This window comes from Apodemus sylvaticus, chromosome 9 (genome assembly GCF_947179515.1).
Source record: "Apodemus sylvaticus chromosome 9, mApoSyl1.1, whole genome shotgun sequence".
Classification (NCBI taxonomy): Eukaryota; Metazoa; Chordata; class Mammalia; order Rodentia; family Muridae; genus Apodemus; species Apodemus sylvaticus.
In genome coordinates this window covers 44,893,435-44,911,908 of record NC_067480.1, presented here as the reverse complement: position 1 = coordinate 44,911,908, position 18,474 = coordinate 44,893,435, and the positions used below count along the sequence as shown (strand labels likewise).

At 35.8% G+C, this 18,474-nt stretch overlaps 1 protein-coding gene across 1 annotated transcript in view; it reads right to left on the bottom strand.

Moving 5' to 3' along the window:
* Erbb4 (erb-b2 receptor tyrosine kinase 4) overlaps positions 1-18,474 on the bottom strand; it is a 708,134-nt gene that overhangs the window by 272,162 nt on the left and 417,498 nt on the right. Inside the window, exons 11-13 of the mRNA XM_052191829.1 lie at positions 11,857-11,930; positions 10,690-10,780; positions 6,405-6,604 (exon numbers count right to left, since the gene is read on the bottom strand). Of these exons, the coding sequence (XP_052047789.1) occupies positions 6,405-6,604; positions 10,690-10,780; positions 11,857-11,930 (365 nt within the window). The remainder of the gene's footprint in view (positions 1-6,404; positions 6,605-10,689; positions 10,781-11,856; positions 11,931-18,474) is intronic.

The following is an 18,474-nucleotide window of genomic DNA, read 5'->3' as shown; positions in this document are numbered from 1 at the left end:
TGTCAAGATGTCATGTCACACCTTACTTTTACATACAGTTCTAAATATAATTTGATATGGAAAGTAATAGGGGAAGAGACAAAACAGTTTCTCAAATACACTCCCACAGACTCCATCTCATTAAGGTGTGGTATGTACTAAGGACAGAATTAGGAATCATACAACATACATACTTCTTTTAGTCTCCAAGGGTTTCGCTGATTAAACTACACTACTTTCACATCTGAAAACAATAGAAAAATGTTGTTTCATAAAATTCAAAGTCAGAAGCATGCAATATTAAGGTCAGTTCTCTCTCTCTCTCTCTCTCTCTCTCTCTCTCTCTCTCTCTCTCTCTCTCTCTCCATCTCTTCTCCCTCTCCCTTTCCCTCTCCCTCTTTCTCTCATGTAGTAGGTCATAACACTGATGCCAATCATGTTTTGCTTCATTACCTTATAAATGTATAACCTCAATTATGTCTATCTTCTCTCTAAATTGTCACATTACATTTCCTCTATCTGTCTCTTTTCTTCTAGTCACTGGACTAATGTCTTATCTTCCTTGTATACCTCCATTTTAACTTATATTTTGATCCTATCTTCAAGTAAATCTTCATTTACTTGAAGTCAGACTTCAGATGCAACTGGTTAGTGTCTTCCAATATTTTTTCGAGGAGAAGGGACAATACAAAGCTCAGAGCTGCCCAGAAGGAGCTCTAGCAATTGAAGTTCAGGATCCTGCATTTTAACATTCAACAGCTTTACCTTTAAGATGCTATAGCCACTCATGTAGGTGCTAGTCAGAAAATAGTGTTGTCATTTGAAATGAAAACTGAACCCTGCTGTGGGGTTGGCTTTTATCACTGAGAAGTTCTTGATGCCTTTAGACATTTTAGGTTAAAAATTAGACGAGATCTCATTTTTGTAACTAATCAGCAACAGCAACTGCTAATTATTTTTTGAAAAGAACATAGAGAGCATTTGAGTCATTGTTAGTAATTAGACATTGTGCCATTTCAAATAAAATATGGAAAAAATTACAAAGAACAGTGAACTGATATTTACTTTGGTAATTTAGGAAGGGAGATCTGAGAAGTATAATTAAGAGTTTCTATCTTCTGATTACTTCAAAGGATATTGTTTACACTGGATCCTGATTTATGCATCTTATGTTTCATATCAAGCTTGTTTTAATGAAAGTTGCAGTACAGGTCATTAATTTCTAAGTGAACATAGGGTATCTGGTCCCATGAACAGTTCCTTTAACCTGTTAGGCAGAATCTAGTTTGTAAATGCATAGGACTGAGAAGATATAGCAAGATAGGTTTAGCATAGAAGCAAACCTTTCTTAGCAGTGGTGTTTTAGATTATAATTTTAAATTATGATTAATCACAAATGATATTCAAAGTTCATACTCTGTAGCAAACAGCAACAACAATAACAAAAAAAAGAAATAAGAATGTCCTTAATAACAAGTGCATGAAATTTATTTAGGAAACTGAAAATCCTTATGATATTCTAGAAAGTAAAATATTTATTCTCTAGTTGCTATTGTCATGGTTACCAGTAAAAAACAAATAGGATAGTACATGAAGAAAATATTTCTTCCACCCCTGTCTCTATTATATTCTTTTCTTCTTTCCTTACCAACGCCATCTGGATTAAATACAGGATGCACAGTAATCATTGTAAAATGAGGTCACATGGCCATCCATAGAGCTTAGTGATTAGCAAGTAATTATAGTTTTACAGTTTCTATTTGATTGAAGCATACTCAGTGAGGTAGAATTCCTATTACTAAATGTCAGAAATATAAAGACATAGATAAATATAAAATTGCATACAGATTGTCCTTCATATATATGTATCTGTAGTTAATGTTACTGCAGATGTAATCAACCTTTGATCAAACTACAAAAAGCTGCATCTATTTTAAACAGGACTAAGATGATGTATCATTTTTTTACTTATTACTATCCTTTATAGGTAATACTGTAGCACCCATTCTCACAGTATTTAAATTGAATTAAATATTGCAAATAACTTAGATCTATTTAAAGCATAATGAAGGATATGCATAAGTTTCATAAAATAGTATGCCATTTTATACAACAGAGAATGCATGGTTATAGATTTTACAGTTGTGCTGGACTTTTTGAACTGACCCCCATGGACAATAAGCATTGATTGCATTTCTTTAGTATTTTATACACCCTCTCCAAACATAACCAAGGAACAAATAAAACAAAACAAAAACAACCAACTAACTAAACCAAACTCTCCAAAACCAAAGCCACTGAAAATAAAACATTTATCATCACTACACATTTTTCTTCTGAAGCAGTACCCAAGCTTTATATATTGTGGATATTTTAAAGTACTTTGTTACTCATCACAATGCCACCCCATCCCCATTCTTCATCTCCAGTGGATCACACTTAGCTCCCCTTCTAATGTTCTATACCTTACTCCTCATTCATAGCTTTATCTAGTCCCCAACTCCAGCAGATATTCCCTGGGAATCTACAGGATACTACAAGGAAAGCAGACAGTTGACTGTAGATCTCCATAACTCTCTCAGCTCCTCTACAAAACAGTTTCTCAGTCCCATCATCCACTCTGGACTGGCTTATCTATTTAGACTCTCCTCACTCCCTGACCCCATTTCCAGGGCTCTAAGAAGATTCTGGTACAACATCTTGCTTTCCTCCCTTCTGTGGACCCATAATCCCCTCCTAGACCATTTCCATTCCCAAATGTCAACTCCAATACCTAGGAACACATTTTACCTGGAAACCCATTAAGAACACCTATTAGCTTCCCAGAAGATTTCCATACCAGGCAACACAGAGTTACCATACGAGAAAGGGCAGCAGAAAAAGTGAACAAAGCATCCACTCAACAAACACAAGACCAAAACCCAGCACCTAGAATTCATTGTTTGCCAAGCACAGATGTCTACATATCAGGGTAAAAACACAATCAATAGTAGTCAGGACAAAAATGCTCCTATTCAAACTCAAGCAACTTATTATAATAGATCTGGTATATTTCAAGATAGCTAAAGCCCAAAATATAAACTTCAAAATAGCTATTATTAATATGATAAATGTCCTTAAAAGTAACTAAACCCAGGAAAACACAAAGAGTGTAAGTACACGAATAAAAGAGTTCAAAACATGTAGATGGAAATAGAATCAATAAAGAAAATAAACGTGAAGGGAATATATATAAACATACACATACATATATATGTTTATAATAGGTCTTGAACAGGAACTGCAGAGGCAAGCCTCACAAACAGAATAAAAGAGATGGAAGGTAGATCCTCAGGCATCAAAGACATAAGAGAAGAAATGGATACCTCAGTCAAAGAAAATAATAAGTGTAAATAATACCTGGCCCAAGACAACTGGAATGGGGAAGAACATCCCATGGGTCTCATTCCTATACAAGGAGCTATTGTTTCTGACTATTGAGGGTGGTAGGAGTTTACTGCCCAGTCAGGACATGGACACCAGTTGATTGCTCACACCCCAGTGAATGGCCATAAAACCACGTGCATTTGTGCAGCACTAATTTTACTCAGGTGTTCATTATTTTAAAGTTCAATTGATTTATTATTTATCTACCTATGTGTTGCTTTAATTATCTTACAAATTAGGAGTTCCTCTATGGCATTTTTGTAACATGTTCGGTTGATACTCCCCACATTCCTATCTCCCTAGTCACTTCTCCATCCCTGTTGTTTCCTTCTGTCACCAGTGACTTGAGATGTCAGGGTGGGTTGGTGCCCAGGGAAGGTCGTCCCTTTTCAGACGAGAAGGGAAGGGAAATGGGGGATGAACTTTGCTAGGGTGATGCTGGGTGGAAGTGGGAGACTTTGTGATGCTGTGAACATGCTTGGAGCAGGGAGTGACACTATTAGGAGGTGTGGCCTGGTTGGAGTAGGTGGGTCACTGAAGTCACGGGCTTTAAGACCCTTGTCCTAGATATCTGAAAGCAAGTCTTCTAGCAGCCCTCAGCTGAATGGGTAGAACTCAATCCTCCAGTACTATGCCTGCCTTGATGCTGCCACGCTCCAACCTTGATGACAACAATCTGAACCTCTGAACCTGTAATCCAGCCCTAATTAAATGCTGTCTTTATAAGAGTTTCTTTGGTTACAGTGTCTGTTCACAGTGGTAAAACCCTAAGACAGCCTCCATTCACAGCTGTCACTGATTCATATATTCAGGATTCCAGTGCATACTGAATATCATGTGAGGCATCTAGTCTGATGAATGCAAAAATATAGGATTCTTGCCTTTTGCAATGGAGACAGCCATTATTGGACTAGCCAGACCACAGCTGTAGTACATTGTAAAAAAGCAATATATATAGATTCATTCTATCAGTTATATAGCTCTCGAGAAACCTGACTAATGCGTCTATTCTATGACTTTTATCCCCAACAATGTAAACTAAACAAATCTCCTTATGTTATAAAGTACCCAGTTTTAGTTAGATTTATTTATGGATTTATTGCTGTAATAACATTAAACAAGTACTCAGACAAGTGTGATCCTGACTAAAATATGCAGAATATATTATAGGGAGCTTGTAGACTGCCTATGATAGTAATAATTTCTTTTGAATAGCTTCATGGTGAAATGAACATCCAAGTCTTTGAAATGTGATAGACATTAGCTAGAACAATGGATATAATTAGTAGCTCAAAACATTGGGGATATTATTTATCTCTCTTGATATTTCTATGCTAATCTTTACATGGCTATTGTTATAATTTACAGGGTGGTTGTAAACAGATTAAACCACACATCAATTAAGAAACACAATCTTATATGTTCTTAGCTGATCATTTGGTACATTTTGAATTCAACTTCTGTCATCAAAGAGAAACTGATTAGCCAATAAATTATATTGGCACAATAGAGTATTTAATTGGATATCAAAATGCTTTACAAGAACTTTCATATGTATAAAAATTACAGTAAATTTGAACATAGAGGCATAAGAACAAGGCAGAAAGTAGAAAATCTAATCTCTTAAATTGATAAAAAGTAAAATATTCAATTAGCAAATAAGAAAGTTAAAAATCATCTGAAAGCAGAAATGTATTCATAATACATACAAAACCAGAAAATTAATGTATTAAAACTTTGGAGTGCTTTTTTAAATCTAGAAACCAAAAAGCTCAACAATTACCAATCTAGATATAGAAAAAAGGCATGAATAAAATGAAATATTATATAAGAAAAGATATAAATGTTCAATGAGCACCAAATATGACTCAGTTTCAAACCCAATCATGTAAATTATAAAGATTTCCTCTTCTTCTTAATGATCACTGACATATAAAACCATGGTTATTCATTTCATACTTAACAATGAAAAAGTAGGGCTGTAATTTGAAAAAGATGTCCCCATATTGAAAAATCAATAATAAATTTTGATTAATTATAGTTAAGTATATATGCACAGTAGTTTCTAAGCCATGAAATGTGTTAGTTTAGAAAATAAAACTAACATGGGTTTAGAATAATTTGTCATATTTATCTCTATACTGTTTATATATATGAATTTCTTCATTTTCTTTTAGAAAACTTCAAAGGACTTATGAAGAATCCTCTAGAACTTCTCGCACACAGAACTGTCATCCTGTGAGTATGAGCACCACATGGGAGAAAGAGGCAGGAAGTGATGCAGTCTTTCATGTCCCACAGTTCTTTCTCAGTGTCAGTCTCTCCAAATCATCATGCCTGCTTTGACGGTTTTGACTTAAAAGGGGAATATTCCTCTAGCCACTGTCACCCTTTGTGGATGAGGTGAGGTCTTTTTTTGTGTGTGAGTATTTTAAAAAATCATTTTGAACTTCAAACCATCTGTTTAAAGTATTGCATTTTTAAATTAACAATCATCCCAGGTTTAGATTACAGTGTGTATGGTGACTGTGGGAATAAGTGTGTGTGTGTGTGGGGGGGGGGGGGGGGTCATTGTTGGTATCCCCCTACCATGTATGGCATCAAAATCTCCAGATAAGGTTTCTTGATATTGTTCAGTATATGAACGCAGACTATATGCTATAAACATCACCATCTCTGACTATTTCCCACATGTTTGATAATTATACTACCTATTATCCAACGTTGGGTAAACGGCAAAAGATTTTGATGCTATTTTCGAGTGTTTAGTGCAATATTAAAAAGAACAGATGGTCCTGTATTATTTTGTTTTGTTTTCGTTTTTTTGAGACAGGGTTTCTCTGTGTAGCCCTGGCTGTCCTGGAACTCGCTCTGTAGACTGGACTGGTCTGGAACTCAGAAATCCAACTGACTTTGCCTCCCAAGTGCTGGGATTAAAGGTGTGCGCCACCACTGTCGGCTGCAGACAGTCCTGTTTTAGGTTGTGGACATGTACTTACTACAGTTCTCAGCTCTTCTGTTATCTCGGATCACTATTCTCTGGTTAAGGGTGCTGAAGAGTGTTGTCCAGTTAATAGTATGGTAATAGCACAGGTTGCTGTTGTCAGTGATGTAGATGTTGCCCGCACTGATTTCCTTCAGAGACTGGAACTGTAGGGAAGTGATACCTTGTTGTTTGAGGATAAGTAGTGAGAGACCACTAAAAAGGAGAGAGGGGGAAATGGAAAATGAATAATTCAGGAAATATACTCTAAAATTCAATAAGGACATAGCATCTCACAGCAAAAATAAAAGTAATGAAATATAAACAGGGGCAAATATACAAATCTGTTCTGCTGATTAACATTTACATTTTTGAAGAATATAGCCTTAAATAATCATTTTATTTCCCACAAGGCAATATTCTATATTATTTATAATAATTAACACTGATTTTACCCCGGATTTATATATATATTAGCAACATTCTGACTTCTCTTCTCAGCATAAATGTTGTATTTCTCAAAAGTAAAGTCATTAGTGTGGTGGTGTGGAGACATCCTCTTGGAGACAGTGGGGTGGGGAGGAGGTATAGGATGGGGAACTGTCAGAGGGTAGAACAGGAGGGGGATAAAATCTGGAGTGTAAAAAAAAAGATTAAATAATTTTTTTTAAAAAAATGTAAAAATGAAAAAGAAAACCATCAAAAAAGAGTAAAGTCCTAACTAAGAGTAAATATTCATAGAATACAAATTAAATACATATAAATACAAATATGTATTTTAATACCCACTATAGCACATTTATTCCATTTTGATTATGTAAAATTTAGCCTTTTTTCATAGACTTGAAGTTATATCTGCTACATGCTAACTTTGGGTATATACTTAAGAAATGTTTCATTATCCAGTGGTACTGTTTTTTAGATGAACCTCACAATGATTTCTCTGGTTGGTATACTAGTTTACATTTTCACTATCTGTGTGGAACTATCTGTTCTCCTGTATCCTTAGCATTTGGTATCCTTTGTTTTCTCCCTGACTGGGGTAATAACACCGACTTTTGCTTTTTTCCCATTAGATAAGGATACTGAACATTTTTCTAGTATTTATTGACCATTTGTACTACTTTTCAAAACTTAAAGAGATCTTTTAAAACATAGTGACTCTTTCTTTAGGTTGCGTCACTACTTTTTAAAGGGTGTCTTCAGACCCAAGGACATGCATTGTATATACTCACTAATAAGTAGATATCAGCAAAAAAAAAGAAAAAAAAAAAAAGGCAGCAAGCTGAAGAGCCCAAGTGAGGACACCTCAGTTCCACATAGGAGGAAGAGAAGGAAGCAATCCCAAGTGGGGAGGGCAGGATAGACCTGGGTGGAAAAGGGGACAGGGAGGGGAAGAAGGGCACATGATCAGGTATTGGGAGAGGGAAAAGGACTGAAGCCCTGAGGGCCAGCAGAAAGAGTAAAAACAGATAAACTATGGAGGTTGGGGAGACCCTCCAGAATGCACCAGAGACCTGGGAGGTGAGAGAATCTCAGGACTCAAAGGGAGTGACCATAGATGAAATGCTAGACAGTAGGGAGCCCACTCCCAGCAGGAAGACAGGGAGGGCACAAATGAGGGTGGGGGTTTCCATCCCACAGTCAAAACTCTGACCTATAAGTGTTCCTGTCTGAAAGAACTGCAGGAATGGAAATGGAGATGAGCCTAAAGAAAAGAAGTTTCAGAGACAGGCCCAAAGTGGGACCCAGCTCAAGGGGAGGTTCCAAGGTCTAACACTATTAGTAAGGCTATGGAGTGCTCACAAAAAGGGACCTATCATGACTGCCCTTCGAAAGACCCAATGAGCAGTTGAAAGAGTCAGATGCAGATAATTGTACCCAACTAATGGACATAGGCTGCTGACCCCTGTAGTTGAATTAGGGAAAAACTGAAAGAAATCGAAGAAGACCTTAGAAGATGGAAAAATCTTCCATACTTGTGGATTGGCAGGATTAATATAGTAAAAATGGCCATATTGCCAAAAGTAAAATACAGATTCAATGCAATCCCCATCAAAATCCTAACTCATTTCTTCATAGAATTAGATGGAGCAATTCTCAAATTCATCTGGAATAACCAAAAACTCAGGATAGCTAAAACTATTCTCAACAGTAAAAGAACTTCTGGGGGGAATCAGTATCCTGGATTTCAAATAGTACTATAGAGCAATATTATTAAAAACTGCATGGTATTGGTACAGTGACAGGCAGTTAGACCAATGGAATAGGATTGAAGATTCAGAAATGAACCCACACACCTATGGTCTCTTGATCTTCGACAAAGGAGCTGAAACCATCCAGTGGAAAAAAGATAGCCTTTTCAACAAATGGTGCTGGCTCAATTGGAGGTCAGCATGCAGAAGAATGAGAATTGATTCATTCTTATCTCCTTATAATAAGCTCAGCTCCAAGTGAATCAAGGGCCTCCATATAAAACCACACACACTGAAACTACTAGAAAAGAAACTGGGGAAGACCCTTGAGGACATGGACACGGGGGAAAGTTCCTGAACTGAACACAAATAGCTTATGCTCTAAGATCAAGAATTAACAAATGAGACCTCATAAAATTACAAAGTTTCTGTAAGGCAAAGGAAACTGTCCAAAGGACAAAACGGCAACCAACAAATTGGGAAAAGATATTCACCAACCCTACATCTGAGAGGGTTGGTGAATCCAATATATACAAAGAACTCAAGAAGTTAGACTCCAGAGAACCAAATCACCCTATTAAAAATGGGGTACAGAGCTAAACAAAGAATTTTCACCTGAAGAACTTCGAATGGCTGAGAAGTACCTTAGGAAATGTTCAACATCATTAGTCATTAAGGAAATGCAAATCAAAACAACCCTGAGATTTCACCTCACACCACTCAGAATGGCTAAGATTAAAAACTCAGGAGACAGCAGGTATTGGTGAGGATGTGAAGAAAGAGGAACACTCCTCCACTGCTGGTGGGAATGCAAGTTGGTACAACCACTCTGGAAATCAGTCTGGCTGTTTGTGTTCTGTTTTTCCTCAGAAAACTGGGCATGACACTTCCGGAGGACCCTGCTATACCACTCCTGGGCATATACCCAGAGGATTCCCCAGCATGCAATAAGGACACATGCTCCACAATGTTCATAGCAGCTTTATTTATAATAGCCAGAAGCTGGAAGGAACCCATATGTCCCTCAATGGAAGAATGGATACAGAAAATGTGATATATTTACACAATGGAATACTATTCAGCAACTGAAAACAATGAATTCAAGAAATTCTTAGGCAAATGGTTGGAATTGGAAAATATCCTAAGTGAGGTAAAGCGTTCACAAAGAACACATGGAGTGCAGTCACTAATAAGTGGATATTAGCCCCGAAGCTCTGAATATCCAAGACACAACTCACCTATCAAATCATTCCCAAGAAGAAGGAAGGAGAGGGTCCTGGTCCTGGAAATGTTTGATTCAGCATTATAGGGGATTACGAGGACAGAAAATTGGAGGGGGTTCATTGGGGAACGGGCGGAGGGAAGAGGGCTTATGGGACTTATGGGGGGGCGGGAAAGGGAAAATCATATGGAATGTAAACAAAGAATATAGAAAATAAAAAATATTAACATTGATATTTTCTAACAAAATACCTCGGATCTCACCATTTGCTTTTAATATAATTGAATTTTATTTAAATTTTTTACTTATTCACTTTATATCCTGCTCACTGCTTCCCTCTGATTTATCTCCTCCCAGAATCTTTCCCCCCTCCTCCCTCCCCTTCTCCTCTGAGTGGGTGGACCTCCCAGGTTATGCCCTAGCCCTGGTCTCTGTGAGGTAGGCTCTTTCTCTCCTACTAATGACCCCTGAGTTTAGTATTCAACACTAAAGACTACCCCAGTAATATTCAACATAGGATGTGTGGCACAAACAATGGCATCAGAGATAAAGCACAAACCTCCAGCTATATATAGTAGCATTGATTTCCCATACACTCGAGTCATTACTGAGTCCTGTTTTAGCATACCATAATTTACATATAAATTTCAGTTTTACAGACCATATTACATGCCTCATACTTGAAACAAATTAATATCATCCCAGGCAATAAGCACTTAAAAACTAAACTGAATTCTCCGTGTTTCATATCACACCAGGGATTATTTCAGTAGGCTCATCTTCGGAATTAGTAGATGAGTAAGATTGATGATTATAACATTAAAGCACTTGTGATATTCCTCTGTATATCCACACAAGTGACAGCACTGAACATATTCACCTACCTATAGAGGACTCTTCCTCCGATGGTGACAAGGTTGGAGAAAACACTGAAATCTGTCATATTTGGAGGCCAAGACTGTATGTTCAAGAAACCTATACGGAGTAAGAAAGTGATACAATTCATATTACTTTTCAATGTCAGTGCTAATTATAGTTCAAACATGATGAAATATATTGAAAGGTAGAAAGTAAGAAAAAATACAATGAAATCTAATTTTGAAGTATCCACCACTCATTTACCCTTTTACAATTAAGTAAAATACTATGAGTCTCTGAAGTAAACAGTAAATTAGTAATTGGTATTAAAGAATGGCACCAAGAATCCATGCTTTTAAGACTCAGGGACTCGTGAACCTAGACATGTCAGATATTGAAATAGTATAATTTACTTCATTGTGATAGGTACATATACATTAAATTTTTATCAAGTTAAGGATAAAAATAAAGTTCTATTTCTGTTAATTCCTTCACCATTTATCTATATACTATGACATTTGTATCTACATAGAAATCTAAGATATTTTGTTCAGCCATAACTCATTTTGTTTTGTTTTCTGTGATGTTAAATTCAAGATTGATTCATATTTATGAACCCATAATAATTAGTATAAGAGATTTAAAAACAGTAAATAATAAAAAAAATATATCAAAAGAATGCTGTTTATTATCCACACTAAACTATAATTCTAATGTGGATTCACTGCAAAACAAGTGCCCAAGCATCATATATCTTTTGGTATTTGAAATCACAATAATAAAGATATATCAAAGTTTATGCCTGAATTATATTGGCTCCAGAATATAAATACTAAGGGATCATGTGAGTTTTAAAGACTAGAACTTCTTTTTAAAATGTATTGCTATTGTAAATATGTAACTATTTCATGAAAATATCAGGTCACACAGCTTATGACAGTCTCTCTATCTATCTATCTATCATCTATCAATCTATCAATCATTAAAAGTACCTGTTACCTGGTTCTGGAAAGACTCAGTGAAACAGTATTCAGCAAAACCAGAACGGGGAAGTGGGAAGGGGTGGGTGGGAGGACAGGGGAAGAGAAGGGGGCTTGCGGGACTTTCGGGGAGTGGGGGGGCTAGAAAAGGGGAAATCATTTGAAATGTAAATAAATTATATCGAATAATAAAAAAAAAAAAAAAAAAAGTACCTGTTATTTCTCTGACTGTTCGAAAGACATTCAGTTTCTCTGGGTCTATGGCATCAATAGCATTGTAAGGGTCCCTACAAAATCAAGAAGAGATGCAGCCAAATTTAAACCAGTTATTTTATGATACAGAAAATATTTGATTCTACTTAAATATATATATATATATATATATATATTACTTAAGATGTAATAAATTTCTTAATACAAAGTGTATGAGCTTTAGTATTTTAAATTACCCCTTTCTTATGAAAATTCTTTAAAAAATCACATCATATTTTTAAACTTATCATTAAAAAACCAATAGATTGTTTTCTGCTTTTATCTTGCAAAATATTTTAGGTTTATAATGGCCATGGAAAATAATTGCATACTTGAATATTAAGCCCAACATTATACCAAACTATCGTTTAATTAAAATAATACTTTGGGTAATTCGAAGAACATACCCCATTTGTTAAATGCCTTATTACTGTAAAAGGGTCCATAATATGTTTTGAGACTTCATATCTTCATGGAAATGATAAATTCTATGTAGTGATTACCTTTCTATGAGATACTGAACTTTCTAAGAGGAATGACTTTAACATTTTCTAGCATTGTATAGCAATTAATTCTCCCTATGACCACTTATCCTTTGTATAATCTGTGAAAACTTTCTAATTTGTGTGTGGGAATACAATACAATAATTTCTTTGAATGCAATCTTAGTTGGGTTCTCAACCAAGGTACTTTATAATACTCAAACAAACCAATATGTTTATAGCATAGCTCCTGGAAATGAAGTCAGCTTCCACTGAAAGTAGTCATTGGAAGAACATTATTTTCAGCAACTATGAATTCCAGGTTGATCTTTCGAACCACCTGACACTGGCTTTCTAAACTCGTTTCATCAGCATATTGCCCCATACTATGGGCCATCTCATCACTTTAAAAAAAAAAGGCTTTGTTTGATTAAATTACATTTCAAACTAAGAAGTGCAATCAATGCAATGTACTACTAGTTTAAAGTGCAAGGCTGTAGAATTCTCTGATGCAGTGTATTGCTGAGACTGAAAAATTACAAGCACACTTTTCTTGGACTCAAAAATAAACTATTGATCCAGATTATTCTCAGTGTCATATGAATGAATATCTCTTAAAAGCTTAAAGCTTAAATGTAAAGTCCTCAAAAAGTTGAATTCTCTATGACATACACTCTCCCATACATAGATGCATAAGTGCATATATGTATATATATGCACATACATATACACTTGTATATTATATAATATATAACCATTATTCTAAGGTATGTATGTGCAAAATAAGGTATAAAACATGGTAAAAGTTTTGTATTCATCTTTTAAAAATAATATTTATTCTTTGAAAATTTCATACATGTATACAGTGTATCTTGATTATATTCACTTTTAAAACCTCATTCAAATTTCCACCCCAGCCCATCCAATGTATCCTCCTATAAGCTTCATGTCCTCTGATTTTAAATATTTGAATACCCAGACTGCAGTTAATGCTGTGCATCTGCACATGGTTGTAGGATCATCTCCTGGAATATGTGGCCAGTTACCAGTGGTCATCCATCCAAAGAAAGTAACATTTCCCCCCATCAAACATTGATTCCCTCCTTATTCTCAGCTAAGCAACCTGTCAGATCTCTTTGTGCAGGTCTTGGACAGACAGACAGCCACAGGTATTATAAATTCATGTGTGTAGTAGCCATGGTATATCCAGAAAACAACATTTCATAGCACTCCTAATCACCTGCTACTGAATTTTTATATCCATCTCTTAATATAAGATCTCTTTAAATGTGAGAAAATAGAAGCTCTAAGTTTGGGGAAATGACTTTTAACATTGCATTCCCATAGAAAGTAACATTCTGACTACAAAATTAAAAATCCTGGCTTTACTGAGAAAAGAATCAAAAGTCAGGGCCAGCATATAATAATGGACTTAGCCCAATTCATGACTGAAAACTTCTCCGTTGTTAGAAATTAAATAAATTCATAGCCATTAATGTGAAGACAAATAAACTGCTGACATTTATATACTTGATTTTAGAGAGTCAAGACTCCCATAAAAATAAGTTGATAAAATTCTCCTTTCACCTTTAAAGTACCTCCAGGAATTGTTGTCATAAAGCAACCAGAGATCCACAGCACCTTAAAATTGCTTTCCTCCCTACACACAGAGCCATGTAGAAGAAGATAATGGGCCCCCATCATTCTGTTTAGAGATCTACAATTAAGTCTCAGCATAGACAGAACAAACTCACAATTCCCCTGAAAGAAAGTTATTTTTGTCATGAAACCTTGGTGTGATTTCCACTATCTGCCATTATTGCAACAAGTCATGAAAACCTCTTCCTGTCAGTCTCTTTGTGCAACATGGCGCAACATACTTGTGAGCAGCTTTTTATTGTAAGAACATGCACATGAACAGCGCTAAGACAAAGGATGAGAGGGATATTGCATTGATAACTCTAGACATTTTGCAAGACTGTAATTCACATTCTAATTAAGGATATGAGTTGGATTTGACTTCATGGCCAAGACACTATAAAGCCAGGGTGTGAAAACACCAATTCCCTCTCTTTATATCTTTAAAATAAAAAAAGTTTAATTGAAAAAAATTTCAGGCCTATATTTCCTGAATGAAATTACTGAATAAAATATCATTTAATTATGTCTTTTAACCTCATTATTAAATAACTATGAATAATAGTATTCTATTAAAAGGCACTATTAATATGTTGAGAGTAATGGCAATGAAAATATATAAAACCTTGAATTTACTAGAAGTTTACTGTTTATAATAGTCATATTAAACCCCTCTTTCTTTCTCCCCACATGTACACTCAGACTGAATAAACTTCTACCCTGATATCCGTGTGTATGTATATACATATATATATGTATATACATACATATATATATGATGCCTTGGATCTATTAATTTGACTTTATTGTCATTGTTTCATGAAATGAATGGGAAAGGCTTCAGAATATATGGCTCATCCTGGCATGAGACTGAGAATGGGAGAATATATCATATTTCACATATATTTGTCTTGCAAAATGTCATATATATTTTCCTTGAGATACTGTAGTATTAAATTTTAACTTCAAATATCCCAAGTAGCAGTGCTATGATTAAGAACAGATAATCATCTGAATTAAGAAGCATAATTTATGTGAAATGAAAATCTGCTTTCATTTCTTTTTGAAGATAGTCTGTAAAAGACAGGAGTTAATCCATAAAGTACTATAAATTGATCCCTTTTCTGAGCTCTACACTAGACACTGTCACTGAGGTTCTCCTGCTGCTGTCTTCCTACCAGCTGTAGTGTTTTTGTTCCCTTTGTCCTATTTGCCCCTCCACTTTCCCTACCATGTGTCCCACTCATTAAGATTTTACTGGTATGGGGATGGACAAATAAATCAAAATACTTTTTGATTTAGTAACCAAAACAATCAGAAAAGCTATTTATTAGCAATGCATTTTCCAGTCTTCGCTGGAGGAAAGCAAATGATTGTTAAGCAAGAGACTGCAGGGAGCTGCGTTCACTCCATTCATCATGCAGCTGTGATTCAAACTATGCTGGTCTGCACCAGGTCACCTACATAAGCTGTCTCATTTGTCTTTTGTGGGGTTCATTTTAAAGACACACTTTTACCTTTGGCCTTCTAGATCATGTGGGTTTTTCAACACAGTTATTTTTCACTTGAATGAATTAGTGATATTATAGTCCTTACAGAGTGAGGAATTTTAAGTTTCACAAACTGTGTGTGGTCCCTGTTGTCCATTGCATTTGTTTCTATTTGTTTTGTGTTTATATGTTGACTATTACCTCACTCTAAAGCGGAGATAAACATGCAAAATCCTTATAAATAACATAGCTTCATAATAATCTTCTATGATGAAACAAGACTACAATAATATTTTAAGAATCACTAAACCATCAGGTTTTTCAGATTTTCTCTCACAGACATTATTTAGAAAAATTTTTACCATAGGGAGGTCACTGTTCATAATTTTTCTACTATAATAATTTTTTACAGAAGTTATCTATGGGGGTAGTATGGCTTCATTCAATTGAAATTGGGGCACTTACAGAAACATTTTAGTTTTGACAGTAATTAGGCTTTTAATAATAACCCAAGGGCCTTTAAGATCATCTTACAGCCAAGAATTTTCCTTTGTCCCCTACAGTCTTAGAAATGCACTATCAGAGACAACCTCAGATGTGCTAACTTTACAGTGAGTCCTTCCGTGTGTAATTCCCTAGCCATTTTGTCCCAGTTTCAAAGAATCTGTTACCTCTGCAGTGTGTGTATATGTGTTTGTATGTATGTGTGTGTATATGTGTGTGTATATGTGTGTATGTATAATATATATATATTTATTTATATACTTAGTTACTTTCTATATCATTATTCAGATACTCATATCACCTTTATTTCTTATACAAATTGATTTCTATGCTATCTCTTATAAATCCCAATTTTGATTCTAAGTAGAAGTTGAGGATTTTTCTATCAGTATCTTTTTTTATCATACTAGACAATTTACTTATACTTGTATTAATAATAACTAGATATTACAATGACTTTAAAAATTCATATGTTTAACAGAGAACATTATCTCTGTTAAATTTTATATTATTTTGAACTATAAAAATGCTAAATGCTTGATAAACACACACACACACGAATATATGTTAGATCAAACAATATAAAAAAAACCACTTCTGTAATTCAGTTCACTTTGTGAGTATATATTTTTCAAATTGGATAAACATTGTAGGCTCAAAGCAACTACATTTATCATATCTGTGATCTTTACTCTCACTAATGGTAGAAGATATAGATTTACCTCGGAGATCTCTGAGCATACCTGTGAGAGATAATCTAGATTAGGGTAGTCTCTTCATATGCTTGTGAGAAATAATCTCAATCCATGTCAGTTTAGGTGGGAAGACCAGCTTGAAAAATGGCTGGCAGTGTTTTAGAAGCTGGAGTTGTGAGCTGAATAAAATGGAGAGTGAGCCATATATGTGTATTGTATTCATATGTGTATACGTATGTGTATTTTATTGTAACCTCCTCGCTCACAGTACTGCTGCCTCGAACATTTTGCCATGTTAGACATAACGTGAAGTATGAAAAAATGCAAACCCTTCATTTCTTAAATTGCTTCTGTGAGAGAATCTTATAATAGTAATAGGAAAAATAACTAAAATAGCCTCTACATAAAAGGACATAATGGGTGTCAAGTGGCTCCATCTAATTTCTCACATTAGTAAGTCAGGGTTTCTATTCCTGCACAAACATCATGACAAAGAAGCAAGTTGGGGAGGAAAGGGTTTATTCAGCTTACAGTTCTGCATTGCTGTTCATCACAAAAGGAAGTCAGGACTGGAATTCAAGCAGGTCAGGAAGCAGGAGCTGACACAGAGGCCATGGAGGGATGTTTCTTACTGGCTTGCTTCCCCTGGTTTACTCAGCCTGCTCTCTTATAGAACCCAAGAACACCAGCCCAGGGATGGTACCATCCACAAGGGGCCCTCCCCACTTCATCACTAATTGAGAAAATGCCCAACAGCTGGATCTCATGGAGGCAGTTCCCCAACTGAAGCTCCTTTCTCTGTGATAACTCCAGCCTGTGTCAAGTTGACACACAAAACCAGCCAGTACAATTGACCCCTTGTCAACTTGACACACAAACACATGACTATTAAGCCTCAACCCTTACTTTCTTATTCATCCCCAAGATCTAAATTACTTTAAAAGTCCCACAGTCTTTACATAATAAAATTTCAATCACTTTAAAATGTCCAATATCTTTAAAATTCAAAGTCTTTTAAAAATTCAAAGTCTCTTAACTGTGGGCTCCACTAAAATACTTTCTTCCTTCAAGAGGGAAACATATCAGGGAACAGTCACAACCAAAAGCAAAACTCTAACTCCAATGGTTCAATGTCTGGGATCCAACTCATGATCTTCCGGACTCCTCCAAGGGCTTGGGTCACTTCTCCAGCTCTGCCCTTTGTAGCACACAGCTTGTCTTCTAGGCTCCAGCTGCCTGCACTCCACTGCTGCTGCTGTTCTTGGTGGTTATCACATGGTATTGGCATCTCCAAAACGCTGCTATCTTCCACTGTGATTAGGCTTCTCCAATAGCCTCTCACAGACTCTCTTCATGGTGACAAACTTCTGTTTCTATGCATGACCCCTTCAAATCCTGGGCCATCAATTGCAACTGAGGCTGCACCTTCACCAAAGGCCTTCTGTGGCCTCTCACTGTGCCAAGAGCCTCAGCCGCTCTTCATAACCCCTTCATGCCTTCAAAACCAGTACCATCTGGGAGACTTTTACACAGTATCAAGTTCAGTCACAGCACAAAATACAACGGTAGCTCTCTCTGAAACACAGCCTCTGTGCTCTCAGAAAACACTTCCCAGAAGATTTCACCTCAGTGATGCTTATCTCCAGCTAACCAGCATCAATAGTCCCAGTAACACAAAGGTTTGCTTTAGTGGTATCTTGTTAATCACAGCTGATTCTTCAGCCCCAGCTAACCAAAACCAGAGAATCTTCACAATCGAAACATGGCCCT